Source organism: Sinohyriopsis cumingii, chromosome 12, assembly GCF_028554795.1.
Source record: "Sinohyriopsis cumingii isolate HCF-2022 chromosome 12, ASM2855479v2, whole genome shotgun sequence".
NCBI lineage: Eukaryota > Metazoa > Mollusca > Bivalvia > Unionida > Unionidae > Sinohyriopsis > Sinohyriopsis cumingii.
This window is the reverse complement of record NC_142972.1, coordinates 64,812,234-64,828,882: the sequence shown is the minus strand read 5'-3', so window position 1 is coordinate 64,828,882 and position 16,649 is coordinate 64,812,234. Positions and strand designations below refer to the sequence as shown.

Sequence of the window (16,649 nt, the reverse complement as noted above, 5' to 3'; positions counted from 1 at the left end):
ACAGATTTATCAAGAGACAGAACGAATCAAGATTCCATCCCACTAGCAGTGGTGGCAAAAAGAGACATATATTTTTATGAACAGGTTTGCTATTTACATCAGAAATCAATGTGACTATATAAAACAAGATATCCCCATTTTGTTGAGTTCACATTTTATTTTGCTAGAAAACAAACAAAATACTTAAGCATTGAGCTCAGTCTAGGGTGTGGAAGGACATATGGATAAACATGCACAGATGTGTAAGCGATCACTCCTGCTGTTGAGCTTATGAACTTGATTAATACTTTTTTCAATGCAAATAAAGTTAGTATGCTAGAAACTAACTGGTCAAGCATGCTGTAACCAAGACAACATACTTACTTCATATCGTTTTGAATACAAATATGGTGAGATTTAAAGACAGGATTTAAAATGGTGTTTTGTCACCAAGCTATCAAATCAATCAGGCACCTAAATAACAAATGGGGCACCTCTATACAGAGGTCATTTCAACTTCACAGCCCAAGAAAAATATTACACGACTGAATTATTCCATCAATTTATGTCCCAGCCATTTTGTTTGCTTATTACTTGGCAAAGAGTTTACATACAAGCTGAACAGTCAATAATATTCCCGTTTTATCAAATAATCTTGTATTTCATACAACTGACTTTTTCGTTTTACATTTAAAATCGGTTTTCTTCTAGATTGTATTCAAGCTACTATTTTAAAATTATAGCAATTATATAATTTCATTTCCTTTTTATTTCTTCAAGACAAGTTCTTTATTTAATAACATGGAAATTCTTTACCAAGCCATCTAAAATCTATCAAAAATGATTTAATTCTGGCATCATTGTATATAATCGTTTAGTCTGAAAAAAACAATACATTACAGCTTACATGCCCAAGGATTTGACACTTTACTGCAGCTCTGACACTGTACTGCAGCTTTTGAATCTTTTGACACTATACTGCAGCATTTGACACTATAATGCAGCTTTTGACACTATACTGCAGCATTTGACACTATAATGCAGCTTTTGACACTATACTGCAGCTTTTGACACTATAATGCAGCTTTTGCAGCTTTTGACACTTTACTGCTCCTTCTCATGACTTTCTGACTTCCTATTCAGATGCACACCAAATCCCATACTTACGCTTTTGTTACTTAAGTTAACAAGCCTTTCAAATATGTGGCAATAAAAGCAGCAAAACAATTCAATATGAGTCTTCCACTACTCGATTTCCAGCCTTTAAAACTTTTTAACTCAATGTCATAATGATGCATAAGTTTCTCCATAACAATGATCTGTTATGCATATGTACTGTGCAAACATAAACCCTGATCTGCTGTCACATGATGTATCACAATATCAGGATCTATGTTGCTGTTCTACTGATTACATATAACAAACTGCATAGACCCAGATACACCAGTGAATTATGTCATGGTAGATTTGTTTCTATGGAGTTGGCATTTGCACCAAATTTATAATGTATGTATATATGCTACCCCATATGTGGAAAGTTATTCATGGACATTTTTGTGGATATAAATGCTCTAATTTGGAATCTGTTGAAGACCACTAATGTTTATGAATAATTTGCTGTTATGGAGATAGCTTGGACCATCTACTGTACCGAAGAAGGAATGATATCCATCAATATACATGAACAGCATTTTATGTAGTTTAGTCAAGGATATAACACTATCTTGTCACATAATCAAACAATCAATTCTATACATGATTTACAATTTTATGAATAAGTGCTGACAGAAAAAGGCAGTACTTCAGATACCGGAAGTTGTAATAATCTTGAGTGTCTACTGAAAATACTGTAATTTCAGTCACAGTTTAACCAATTTTTTGCATATGTCATTTATTCTAGGAGATAAAGTAGCAACAAAGCTGCTAAACCATTTTATTATGATGTAAACTTTAATCTTTCAACTCTTGATCCTTAACCTGCTCTCCAAAACCAACAGGCTATGTTAAAAACTAGCATCAATTTTTCATCTAAGAGACTGACAGCGCAGACTATATAAAAATGTACAAGGACTAAGAAATAGAAAAGAAAAGAAACTACTGAACAAAATGAAAGAATGGGCTTGCATAAGAATGAGACTATTTTTAAAGAATAATGTTTGATATGTTCAATTAAGTTAGCCACATAGCAAACTTTCTGAGAGATAAGTGCTTTTGTATTTTTGCTCAGAAAAAGAAAATGAGAATGATATTAGGATGGGGGTCGAGATGGACCGAATGCAATGAATAGAACAGCCTACAATACACCTTATGACACCTTTAAATTAAACAAACCAGCCCCTTTGCTACTAAAATTCCACCTTATTATATATAATTGGAAAGGAATATTGATATTTCCCATTGAAAACTAGGGTAAAACTTACCTCAAACACAATCTAAAAAGATCATCTACTGTGTCAGGATGATTTCGTAAACCATTGTGTTCTTCTAGCAACTTAAATGTGGGACCACAAAATGCCTGGAAAGGAATGAAGAGGCTGGCGAATTCGTTACAATATTGTAAGTTTTGAATATTTATTCATACATCAGAATGATTAAATATTTTCAAACAAATTCTATGTATAGTAGTTACAAAGCTAAAGTACTTAACATCTCCCCATTAAACTCACATAAAAAATCAAAAATAATGAAACAACTATGCTTATTTTACTGAAAATACTTTCCTATTCAGATAATTATCAACATTTTAATATTATCAGTGATATATTTGCACAAAGATATATTTTCATGTCAATAAATTGTACATTTTATGGAATATCTTCAAGCACCCAAGAATCATGCCTCAATGATACCAACATACTTATGCTACTGCAGGTATGATAGTGTCAAAGCAGAATAGTGTTTTGTTTTAAACAATAAAATGACACTGGAAAATGGAATTTTCTTCAAGTCGATGAAAGACTAATAAACAATACTTAAAAACAATAATTCACTGTATGTCGTTAGAAACCAAAGCAATAACAAAGGTATTTGCAATTACTTAGGAATCTGGATTACTCTATCACCCCCAAAAATTTGACAAAACAGTTTGAGAAAGACAAGGTTACATGTAATTACTATACAAAACTTTCTGTCACTAGAAACAAGAATGAGCTATCCTGGGAGTTCAAGCCAATAAGTATTCTACTAAAATGTGTGGAAGGTGGAAGGAAACATTTAATTTTAAAGCAAAGTTTACATTCTATGAGTGAATTTTTTTACATTTTGTGACTTGAACTGAATTATTTAATAAAACAATAATTCACAGCTATGCAATGAAATAACCAAATTAAACTGAATACAGCTGATTTGTTAAATATATTTGATCAACCACCAAAATAAATAAAAAAGCAGACCTGTAACATTTCCAGAAGACCTGTGACACAACCAGGATCTGTCCCATATTCATCTACTAAAATACTCCCTAAATACAGGAAACAGGGGTGCTGATGGACCTGGTATAATGTTACCATCTGAAAGAAACCGACAAACGTCAAACTTTAAAAATACATTCCTGTTAATAAAAATGTTTTACTTAAATTATAATATTTGTATACACAGATCAGCACTGGTTTACATACATATTATAAACATCCAACAAAAGTGGCTGAAAATAAACAATTCCACCAAGTCCATTATTTATGTTAAAGGTTATATTGATGCATTAAAATTGTACATAATAACTGCCTTTAAGTTCAAACAAAAAACTCATTAACCATTTAATTGGTGGTTTTCTCTTTTACAATGAGATCCTTTTTTTAAAAACATATTAGTCTAGTCACACAATAACAGCACAAGAAATGTCTACCATATCTATCACTTAAAAGGAGAGTTCAACTGGAAATTACACAGACCCATAACTGCTGTCACATTTATCACATAAATTCCTTAGTCAAATGAAATCAGTATGATAAAAAAGCAATAATAACATGCTTTCTTATGTATGACCTTCATCAATTCTAAACACTGTTTTCTACACACTGTAAGCAGTAAACTTTACAATGCATATTTCAATAATATAAAATGGCCAGACACTGAAGCTATCTTTGCACTAGATGCAAACTGATTGAAGCTTGTTAAGACAATTGTTTCAACAGGACTGGATGAAAACAGTGAAGACATTTTAAATGTGAGATATCTATATTATCAGAAATGGCAATATTCAGCTTGATTCGTAACAATATCATGAAGAATATGCCCTCCTTTTTCTTTTTCGTCATAAAGTACACAATTTACGTGTTAGAGAAATGAAAGACACAATGCATCCCAGGGCAAAAGACTGCCTTGATTAGTTGCCCAGTACAATATGCAAAAGATGGGCGGTGGGGGGGTGGGGGTGGGGATATTGGATCTAATCTACATTCCCCAAACCTCAATAATTTAGATTATATCTGTAGCTATCAATTGTTAAATCATTCAGGTTGACCTGGATGTTTTCTGCTTTGTCACACTGCTATGCTAAAGTGCAAAAAGACATTAACTAATCTGTGGCCAAGTTGATTAGTAAGAGACTGTAATAGATACCCATGCAAACTTGGTCATAATGTTAACAGCGCCACAACTGGCCTTTTTTCTATCTCGTCTTCAAAGTAAATGATATGATCATGCTGTCAATACTATTGCTATCATTTATTCTATGTGATAATGTTTCCAGTTTACAAAAATGCAAATTCTGATTCTTTTTCTTTGCAAAAGTCATATATTATAAAGAAAAGAGGTCTACAGATGAAAAACAACATAACCATTCATTGTATGTGGTACTCAAATAAAGACAGTACATAAGTGATAGCCAATTTTATATGAATGCTGATATGAGATGAAAAATTATAAAAGTTATATTGTACATGCCATATGGTATAAGCTGCACGCTGTAATTGAGACATTTAAAATTATATGGTTTGGCTAGGATTTTGTATAACACTCTGTCACTTTTTGTTTTCCTTAAACTACCACCATTCTACTGGTTACAGTGAAGTTGAGTGTATACAAATTTTTAGTATTGAGTTAAAAGGGACAGGATCAGCACCTCTGTATTCAGCATTTTTCTCCTTAAATGGTCAGTGTGTGTGTGATTTGGATTTTTAATGTAGCTTTAACAATTTTTCAGTCATATCGCTACATGTCTGCAGTGTGACAGTTTATAGTCTTTGGTATGACTTGGCTGGGGATCGAACCCATGACCTACCGCATCTGAGGCGGACGCTCTAACCACTAGGCCACCGGAGTGGTACCCTTAAATGGTAAGACAAATTATTTAATTTCTGACATATTCCAGTCTTCAAAATTTTCTTATCATGTAAGTTCCAAGTTACTGCATTAGTCAATAAAGTTGGGGCCCCAGGTGGCCAAGTGATTGAACACAGTTGCTATAAGGTGCTGCTCTACAGTTTTGTATTTTGCATAGTTTTAGATTTAAATTTTTAAATAAAATTAGTTTCCCAGCTTTTCCTCACTGGTTATACTGGCATTTTAAAAAGAGCTTTTACACCTTAGGCCATTATGTATAGCCTATCATGTGCTACAAAATGGCATTTACAACAAAAGCAACGATTCAATAATGTTGCACGATGTTGTGCCTAAGTACATCATAAATTTTTATTTCTATACTGTGACAAGGACAAATGTTATGTGATGAATACTTTGCTGACATTTCATACCTGTGTGACTAGAGGTGTAAGAAGAGATGCAGAACTCTTCCCAAGACATCTTATTACAAAGCGGACACAACGACAGCATCTCTCTATAATCCTAACATCAGCCTGGTATTTATTGCAAGCCTCCGATAAGACTGGCCAAACCTGCAGAATAAAGCTCATAAAAGTATTGAGAATACTGATGGCTTAGTGGACTCAAGTGATACTAATTTACAAAAGATCAAATGAAGGAATGAAAGAGATATTACTATTCAAGATCATTTTTACTATTGTAAAAATAATGTTCTAAATTATCTTTAAAAAAAAATTTCAAATTGTTGGGTTGTCATAGATGTCACTATAGAATTTATATCAACATCTAAATATTTTTACTGGATGAATTATTGCAGTGATTTCCCTTTAAAAGTGTAATTTCTAAGGTTCAAGTATTATCAAAGTGCAACAATTTCCAAAGGAGACAACTACCATTGGGGCTAAGCATTTATCAAAATCTGAGTTGCCTCCCTTGACATAAAAAAAAGCGATCTGAAAAGGTCTATGGAGCTGTATTGTTTTACAAAATTTGGTAACATCCATCTTGCTTGTTACTATCACTATTAAAACAAACTGTATTTGGTATTTTTAAAAATGGACATTATGCCATCAGGAATGGAGGACTGAAATATTCAAACAAATATATGTTAATATCATCATTCCAATGAAAACTACATAAACATCATTGAAAAATAATCTGAAGAATATAACTCAAAACTTGAGATCAATTATTTGAGACAAGATTATCTCTAAACTATATTTCATGTAGAATATAAGGTAATAAAAGACTAAACAACATCAAACTATACTTTTAGTCTGACTAGAAATGTATAAACCTTGATATGAAATGTATACTGCACATTCAAGTGTCTTTATGTGCAGTATAAAGATTACCCATTCAAATCTACATGCATTTTGTAAATACAGCGTATTTTGAATTGATGAAGTACTGTCTAATTCAGTATCATATTTAAACACAATTAGTGCACTTATTAACATTCAAAACAAAATCCATATTAATCAACTTCAGAGTTCATTCAGAATGAATCTTCTAATGTATGGCTTCTGAATCATAAACAACTATAAAACTGTAAGTATTACAATAACTTTCAGATTGTTCAATCAATGAGAAGAAAGGCACAGACTATTTACAACATCAGCATTGAAGAAAATTCTGTTGAAAACTAAAATTTAAACAAGGATCTTAAGACTGTCTCTGAGTCTACTGTAAGCTAAGATACATTATAGCATTATGACTCCCTTAAAGCACAGTCTACTCTAAGCTAAGATACATTATAGCATTATGACTCCCTTAAAGCAGTCTACTTTAAGCTAAGATACATGATAGCATTTTGACTCCCTTAAAGCAGTCTACTTTAAGCTAAGATACATTAAAATCATTCTGACTCCCTTAAAGCATAGTCTACTTTAAGCTAAGATACATTATAGCATTATGACCCCCTTTAAGCACATTCTACTTTAACTTAAGATACATTATATCATTTTGACTCCATTAAAGCACAGTCTACTTTAAGCTAAGATACATTATATCATTATGACTCCCTTAAAGCACAGTGCAATTTTTCTCACATCAAACATTCCGTCTAACCAATGACAAAATGTATGGAAAATACCATAAACTAATTACAAAACAAATCTGTAATACACATGTACAGCATTTCAGTTACTGAAAAGTGTTGTATAATGGGGTCAATACATGATACAGATTCTATGATGCAACACTAAACTGTGTTGTAAAAAGAAGAAAGTTTTGTTGCAACTAGATTCATATAAAGCAAAAAGTTAAGTAACACAAGTCTCTGAAGAGAAGCACAAAATTATACTGACTGCAAATTAGCAATCTCCTTTTGGTTTTGAATGCTATCAATGCCTGGATGAAAATCAATCTTCAGATTATATTTTAAAAGGTTTTTTAATAGTAATGTAACAGTGTCCACAGTCTTGATTAAAAGTTTCCTTAAAATATCACACAAGATGAGAAGCAGCAATAAAAGTAAGATCTTGGCTATTGCAGTCCCAATAACTTTGCTGTGAGAACCATGATAATTACCTCTTGTATAACTGTCTGGCAAGGATGCATCTGTCCATTAGTTACTGTTGGACTAGTGTGCCTGCAAATAGATGTGTGTGTATATAAATATATATATATATATATATATATATATAACAATTCTTGTGATGCTTATTATCATACAGGTAATGGGTGTTGTTTTGTAGAATCTGATTCTACATACCTTTAATTGGCAATTATTCAAATTATTCACCTTACTGTGGATCCTCATACATCCATATTCCTTGGAAGGTCATTATTTACATGCCTGAGCAACACAAATGGCAAAACTCATTATTAAAGTCCAAATATATATTTAAATGAAGTCAATCTAAAGGTGTGGCCCAGTACAAACCAGATTGAATGTCATGTGCTGTGATGTCATAATAAAAGCTGTTTGTGTTGAAAACAATCTAGCAAAATACACCCAAGAAGTGTTGTAAAAAAACATTAACTGGGTTACCATAAAAACTTTGGATTTACAACTTTACTTTCACATACATGAGATGCAAGACAGGCTTGGCAAAGTTACTTCTTAAAAAGAAAATTCCACACTTTTATGACAATATGCCTTGGAATTTAAAAAACTGAATCATGTCATCTTCATTTCAACATGGAGTTTTAAAAGTCTTTATAGTGTACCTGGTCAATTTTTGTGACCCAATCAAACTGAGTTTGACAATATAGTAGAGAGTAACCATAACTTCAAAAATACCTGTGGAAGAGCTGAAAAATAAGTTCCTGTCATCTGTGTTTGTCTGCAACTCTCTGCTTATATGTGGATTACGTATTTCATTTCAATTCATGCAGTGGTTTTTGTGCTATTCTACAGAAACAATTTTTGGGAGTGGCAGTCCAGAATGAGCCAAGAATTATCAACACTGATGTAGGAAGTGTTAACAAGGTCAGGGCCTGCATGTCAAGCACACAATCAAAGCAATGGTGTAAAATGTGTGACCTTGATGCAAGGTCAAATGGGGACAGCAGGTTTATTGCAGAATGAATGGTCTCAGCTTTATGACAATTCATCCACTGTATGAACAAAACCCATGGGGGGGGGGGTGTCAGGAAATATATGGAAATTTTAAAAGTTTAATCATAACCTACATACAAATTTCTATGAATGTGACCTTGACTCCATGACTAAAGGGGTCAGAGTGCACATGGCAGAATGAATTGTATAATCATTCATACAATGTATGAGCAAAATCCATCAAGGAAATTAGAAAAAATAAGCAAATGAAAAAGCCAAAACCATAACCTAAAACCAAATTTACTACAACTGGCCTTGACCTCAAAGTGAAGGTGGCAAGTGTGCATGTCACCAAATGAATTGTCATAGTTTTATATTGACACATACCAAGTTTGAAGAAAATCCATCATGGTGTTAAGGAAACAGAAGCAATCAAAAAACTTTATGCAATTTTTTAAGACTGTGTCTTTGAACCCAAGATCGAAGGATCAAGCATGCATGTCACAGAATGAAGTAAGTTTATTTATAATTCATCAACAGAATGAAGACTTATTAGGGGTTTAGGAAAAGATTGGCCAAAGAAGAGACTTTAACAAAAACCTTCACACATATCTGTGACTGGAATCTTTACAAAGGGGAGGCCAAGCATGTTGTAGAATGAATTGTCTTAGCTTTGTAATGATTAATGCCATGTATGATGAGGATCTATCAAAGGTTTTAAGGAATATTAGCAAATCAACACCCCAACAATAAATATTAAGGCAAATTTTCTATGACCACGGCCTTGACCCCAAGGTAGAAGGGGTGAATGTGCAAGCTGTAGAATGAATTGTCTAAGCATCAAAATGATTCCTGCAAAATATGAGGACAATCTATCAAAGGGTTTACATGGTTCCCATACTTTTCCAAATATAAATTTCCAGGTCTTTTCCACGTGTCTTCCAGGATGAAATTAATTTTTTCAAGGTTAACATATGACCTTTGCTGAATGGAATTAAAGAACCTTTTGGATTATAAAACACTGCATTTTCCAAATCTGAAGATGTTTCTCTTTCAAGACTCTCCAAAACATACATGTCAGAAAAGATGATCATGTACAAAACCACAAAATGAGTCACACGAAAAAAGTCTTACTATATTCCTACAAATTGAGATTTAAAGCCATTTCAATGTACAGATTATAAATTCTAACTTTACTTTGCTGACTTACATAATGTTGCCAAGTGGAAACAATATAATGAGCATAAATTATTTTGTTTCCTTTCAAAACTTTAATTCTAAAGAATTCTAGAGCAATATATGTGCATGTTATACAAAGTAAACATTTCATAACACAGTATAAAAAAAACCAATAAATGCAAAGTATTTAAATCTTATCTTGTAATGAAAAAAGTTTAATCCTGAATTTATGTGTGCCAATAAAATCTCAAACAAGATTTTTCAACCTACCTAAACTCCTAAAGACGATTTGGTTAAATATTCCATCATTTAAAGACATTTACAAAAGGGTGGATTTAAATTTTGACAAAAGAACATCAACTTGTCTTCTTGTAATTCAATAAACCAGTCCCAAAATCATTATTGATACATGGGCTCTTATTGTTTCTTAATATATAATAAAAGGGATGACAATTTCCCATTTCTCCTGCGTTCTTTTTAAGATCTGAAACCAATGCTTCAAGCTACATGTGACTGTGTAATAGTTTCACACCTAAGTTCAGCTTAGAGATTCAAAATTTTTCTAATCCACGTTTCCTCCGAATATTCCAACCCCATTTTTCCCATTTTGACATTAAGGATGGAGTGTGGGTTCTGAGCAATTACATATAGAAAATTTGGAATCTGATGCTACCGTAAAATAGCTTTACCAGTGGGCCTTGCAAATTTCGACTTGTACCTGCAAGAAATCGATATGAAAATTTTTTTTTCTCAAAAATGGCCAGTATTATAATCGTTGTCTTTAGTCCGCTGTCAGACTAAACAAAATTCGGCATATATGAAACCTGACCCAGTATTCGCCATTTACGTTAATAGTCACATGACTTCACAACTCTCAAACAATGACATTGGAAGTCCAATAGTCATGTGATAGCAACAACAAACTTCTTTTTAATGTTGTCATACAAAATTTAAATTATATTAAATGAAAGTTTGATACCTTTTGTAAAAGCCAGAAAGAACATATAATTCTCAATGTGATACAATAAAACCCTGGAAGTTGGTCTCGGAATAAATATAGAGAATTTTGTGCTCTTTCATTTTTGTATTTTTATTACAACAGTATACAACTTTCATTTAATATTTTTTTCCTACAATATTTGAACATGGTGGTTGTGAGATTGTGAGTTTGTGTGTCCTAATACGACTAGCAATCAAAATCGCTAGTACCAGCTCAAATTTCAGCAGATTAAAGATTTTAATACTCACCACTTCTGAGAATTTAAATAATTTTCATTTCGATTTTCATGCAGTTGTAACTCGATTTAACAATGTTTAAGTTTGCTAGCCCACCCGTTAAGTGGCTATGCTTTAACGTCACTATGTTGGCCTCTTGTGATGCTAGACTGGTTTTCAGATACAGATATCGAACTGTCTAATAGACGAATCTAATCTACTGAGCATTTGGATTGTCTCAACAAATATATTTATGGCAAGCACCCAAATGATCCATACTGCAACCTCCTAATATTCTGGTTAGAACTCTATAAATTTAACGCACGACCAGTTCAGTTACAACTCAATCACGTAATTGTTTTGTGTGTCAAGTTGTGGAGGAAAGTCCCAGGTTTTTCCAATATTTGTAAACTTCAAGGACTTTTCAATCAGGAAAAAAGTTATCATTTCTCCCAACTTTTTCCTGATTTCCTAGTAGCGTGGGAACCCTGGATTTAGGAAATGTTAGCAAAATGAGAATCTGTAACCAAAGGATTAACAAACTGTTAACATCACTGCCACCACTGTGAGAAAAGTGACAGCTGTGTCTCCATTCCATCTAACTTGAACTGAATGATCTTGTTCGATCATGAATACATGTATGCTTTGAACCAGGCAAGTATGTGTAAATAATCTAGGATGGGCACAACATAAAAAGAAGGCCACAAAAACAAAGAAACCCTCAAGTTACCTAAATATTGCTGCAAGGCGATCCAGCCAAACAGTTGGGTCTCGTTTGTTTGTAGCATCTGCCTGTGTTTCTGTTAAGAGCTGAAGAAAAGAATGAATCTTATGCATTTAATTTTAAGAATATATGCAAAATTTGCTAGAGTCTGATATTGGTAAAAAAATTCTAAAGAATACACAATTAGGCTACAAAAAGGTCTTATGAAAAAAAAACAGTGGAAAAATAAGTCTAAATTCTACAATTCTAAGCACTATTGATGTTTATTAACAGGCATTCCTCACAAAGATCCACAATCTATTGCCCTAAAAGAATTTCCTGGAACTCAATATAAGACCATTACTTCTTGAAGAAAGAATATCAACCACATCTGATATTCTTGAGGAAAAATATGAGTTTCAAATTGGCCACTGTGCCAGCCATAGTGGATGTCAGATCAAAACCATTTCACTTAGGAGAAAAATAGACATTGTAAGTCTACTGATCAAAATGTATATCCTTTCAGGTGTGTGTGATTTGGATTTTTTATATAGCTTTAACAATTTTTCAGGGATACTGCTACGATGTCTGCAGTGTGGCAGTTTATAGTGATGTCTAGCAGTGGGGCAACTTGTCCCAAACATGTAGCATCATGTCCCACCCAGTCACATTATCCTGACACCAGGCTGACCAGTTCTAGCACAAACCTCTTAATGCTGAGCTCCTAGCAAGGCAGTTGTTAGTACCATTTTTATAAGTCTTTGGTATGACTCGACCAGGGTTCAAACCTGCGACATCCAGCATCCGAGGCAGATGCTCAAACCACTAGGCCACTGGTGCAGTCCATCCATTTAGAAGTAGTGATAACAAGATTTTTAAGCTGGCCATCATGGCAGCCATATTGAATGTAAGACTGGCACCATGTTCATTTAGATCTAAGTAGATATCATAAGAACTCTTTTGCTCAAAATCCCCATGTTAATATGGCAATCTATTCAGGAGTAGTGATAACAAGATTTTTAAGATGTCCATCATGGCAGCCATATTGCATGTAAGACTGGCACCATGTTCATGCAGATCTAAGTAGATATCATAAGAACTCTTTTGGTCAAAATCCCCATGTTAATATGGCAATCCATTCAGGAGTAGTGATAACGAGATTTTCTAAATGGCCAAATTAGTATCATTTTCATTCAGGACCAACTAGACATCCACAAGCAGCTTGTTTTGGTGAAAATCCGGCTATAATGGCCATATTTGATGTCAGATCAGCAATATCTTCATTATGGACAACTAGATACTGTAAGAAGTATTCTGTTGAAAATGCTATGTTCGTATGACTGTCCGTTTAGCAGGAGTAGCGATAAAAAGATTTTCAAGATTACTGCTATGGCAACCATAATGGATGGCAAATGGACACCATTCTGATTTAGAAGCAGCTAGACATTGCAAGAAGTTTTCAGGTGAAAACTCCATTTCAATTTGACCAAACATCTAGAATAATTAACAACAAGATTTTCAAGATGACTATCATGGCTGCCATATGGTAGATATTGACAAGAATCACTGTACTTCAGGACCAACTAAACATCACCATTAGTCTTCTGGTGAAAACAAAAATCTATATGACTTTCTCTTCAGAAGAAGTAGCAATAACAATAATTGCAAGACGTCTGCCATGGTGGCCACTGTATGTCAGATCTGCACCATTTTCCTTTAAGAAAACTAGACAATATACGAAGTATTTAAGTAATAACTATCTGCTGATATCACCATCCATTCTGGAAGAGTAACAATAACAAGATTTTGAAGATGACAACTGCACTGGACATCAAAGGGGCACCTTTAACATGTATGACCAACCTGACCTTGGAATGAACATGTGTGTAATGTTTTATGGAAATCCTCTAAGTATTTTTGGAATAGCAATAACAATGAAGACAACATGAGACAACCACCATATTGGAACTCACATCAGCAGAATTTTCATTTAGGTCCAAGGAGACGAGTCTTTTGCTGAAATCCCCATATTGATACGACTTAACAAGATCTCCATGAAGGCTACCTTGGCCGTCATACTGGATGTCAGATCAGCACCATTTTCATTTAGTACCAACTACACATCATAAAATATCTTGTTATCAGTGAAAATCTCATTCTAATGTGACCATCCATTCAAGAGAAGTAGTATTAACATGATTTTCAAGATGGCTGCTGTAACATCCATGGTCGATGTCCAAGTGTCATCATTTTCATTTAAGACCTACTAGAATGTGGGACGGATGTGTGTGTGTGTGTAAGGTATCATGGCAATCCTCCAGGGAGTTAAGTAGCGGTGATAACAAACATGTGCTAACAGATTGATGGATGACCATCATATCGGAGATCCGGTCGAAAAGTTTCTTTAGGCCAAACAAGACACCATAAGATGTCTTCGCATGAAAACCCCATGTCAATACGACTCACTGTGGAGGAGTATCAGCAATATTAAGACTGTCAAGATGGCAGCCAAAACATTTCAGAACTGCACCGTTTTCATTAAGGACCAACTTGATAAAAAGCAATGTTTCTATTACCATTCGTTCAGGAGGAGCAACAATTAAACCATACTGCCATACTGGCTACTGTAGTAGCATCCCTTTTCATTTAGGACCAACTAGACTTTATGTGTGTGTGTGTGTGTGCATGTGTGTGTGTGTGGTGATAACAAACTTGTGCTAACCGACAGATGGATGACATTATAGACAACAGGTTAACATATAAGCTTGTCTGTCTTTGACCAGTAGAGGTAAACACTGATGAGGAAAAAATATGTAACACTGCAAAATTAAGTACTTATTGCTACTAAATGCAAGAAAAATATGTAAATATATTATTCTTATATTATGTCCTGAAGCTGACCTTACTGAGAGGAGTAATCTGGAAGGAACACAAGGTTTGAAGTCCTTTTGATGTCTCTGCAGGGGGAAGCTTACCTAAGATTGTTGCTATACCTGAAAAAAATTAGAAAACATGTTTGAAACTTCAGCATCAAATGCAAAGGTAGTTGTAGCAACAAACTGATGCAAAAATTACTGACATTAAAATTTGAACCATTTTGACCAGAAAAATCACATTTATTGGTACACTTTAGGTCCTGCAGTTTCTACAGTTGTCGTTGATTGTGGAATATTTGTTTGTACATTCTATAAACAATACAAATACACTATAACAAATTTGTTGACGGAGAGGCTAATGTGTTAAAGAAACAGGATCTTCCTCTGATACCCACTTGACTGTAGAACTTAATGTACAAAAACTGGGGACCAATGAAGGACACAATGTTGTGAAGGAAGTTTCTAACAATGTTAAATGAAAATAGTGTGAGTCTAACCTTTTAACAAGCCTATAGCAGCATCATTTGAGAGATTGAAAGAGTCTACAGCCTGAGCTATCTGTACGAGGCCCTGAAAATGGGAGACCATTTGATCACGGCATGTTGTGGCAATATTCTGGAGGGACATAGCTGCAGCTGTGGCAAGGTGAGTATTTTGTAGTCCTGCCAGCAGGAACTGTAATACTGGGTCTGAAATATATAAGCTATTTTTTCAACAGTGACCACTTAACTTTCCAGTATGATTTACGTACATTTAATTTCATGACACAAGGCAAAAGAAACATGAAAATTGACACATTTGGAGCATTGTCTAAAAATAATAGCTAAATTGTTACAAGAATCTATAAGTGCTTCATCCATTTCCATTCTCAAATCTGCATCTTGTATACCTAGACGTTGCCATGCCCAACTTAACAGCACTCCTCAGGAATAAGAGCTATGGACATTGAAGTTCATGGGTCAAAAAATGCAGCCAAAATGATTGCTCAAATGGCCAACATTGGCCTAACTAATCACCAAATTCAACTGATGTTGCACAAGTAAAGTAAATTAGCAGGATGTTTACTCTCAGTTCAGTCAAATTCTGTTATTTATGGAAAAAGTATTTTAAAGATGTTTATATGTTTATTAATGGCGGCCATACCTGTCAGCAGATTGGCATCATTCATACTAAATCAAATGATTGTTCAGTGGTTTCAAAGTCAAAGCCTGTTTCAGCAAATATATACAAGTCATTTCTCTGTGTAAACAAGTTAAGTAAGAGCAGTTATACTGGATTGTTTAAGGCAAGCACAATATATGATTAACAGGTCTTCATGCCATATAACTCTGCCAAAATGAATCAAATTATATTTTGTTGTTTTCAAAAAAAATCATTTAAAGTTTTTTTCTACTGTAAGCAAATGGCACCACAGTTAATGGAACAATAGCATCATAGATACAAGCCTAAAATGGTCAATGCTTTCTGTAAAATCTGGACAGAACAAGCCAAATGCTAAAAAGTATAAAACAGCAATTATGATGGATTGGCAACATATGTTGCTGGATGATAGACAATAAACAAGGGCAGTGCCACAAACTGAAACTGGCCTTATAGCCAGTGAGCTAAAAAAAAGCTTCATTATCTCAGACACTCACCTAGTGTATCTGGATGTTTCTCAATCCACTCACACAGCTCTCCTACCAGTTGTATAGAGGTATGTCGCACAGCTAAGTGGGCACTGGACGGAATAGACAATACTGCCTGCACAACATGAGGGACTATCTCACTCTCTTCTCTGAAAGAAAACCCTACATGTTATGGAGTTTCTAATATATATATATATATATATATATATATATATATATATATATATATATATATATATATATATATATATATATATATATATATATATATAATATATATATTTATATATTTACCAAAAAGA

The 16,649-nt window shown here is 33.7% G+C and overlaps 1 protein-coding gene across 2 annotated transcripts in view; it reads right to left on the bottom strand.

The window, feature by feature from the left end:
• The window catches only part of LOC149786603 (transportin-3-like), a 78,757-nt gene that overhangs the window by 22,460 nt on the left and 39,648 nt on the right, over positions 1 to 16,649 (bottom strand). For both annotated transcript variants that reach the window (XM_089977104.1, XM_089977103.1), the window contains exons 16-23: positions 16,357 to 16,496; positions 15,217 to 15,408; positions 14,745 to 14,836; positions 11,871 to 11,950; positions 7,774 to 7,834; positions 5,673 to 5,813; positions 3,372 to 3,488; positions 2,400 to 2,494 (exon numbers count right to left, since the gene is read on the bottom strand). In XM_089977104.1, coding sequence (XP_089833230.1) covers positions 2,400 to 2,494; positions 3,372 to 3,488; positions 5,673 to 5,813; positions 7,774 to 7,834; positions 11,871 to 11,950; positions 14,745 to 14,836; positions 15,217 to 15,408; positions 16,357 to 16,496 — 918 coding nt within the window. The remainder of the gene's footprint in view (positions 1 to 2,399; positions 2,495 to 3,371; positions 3,489 to 5,672; positions 5,814 to 7,773; positions 7,835 to 11,870; positions 11,951 to 14,744; positions 14,837 to 15,216; positions 15,409 to 16,356; positions 16,497 to 16,649) is intronic.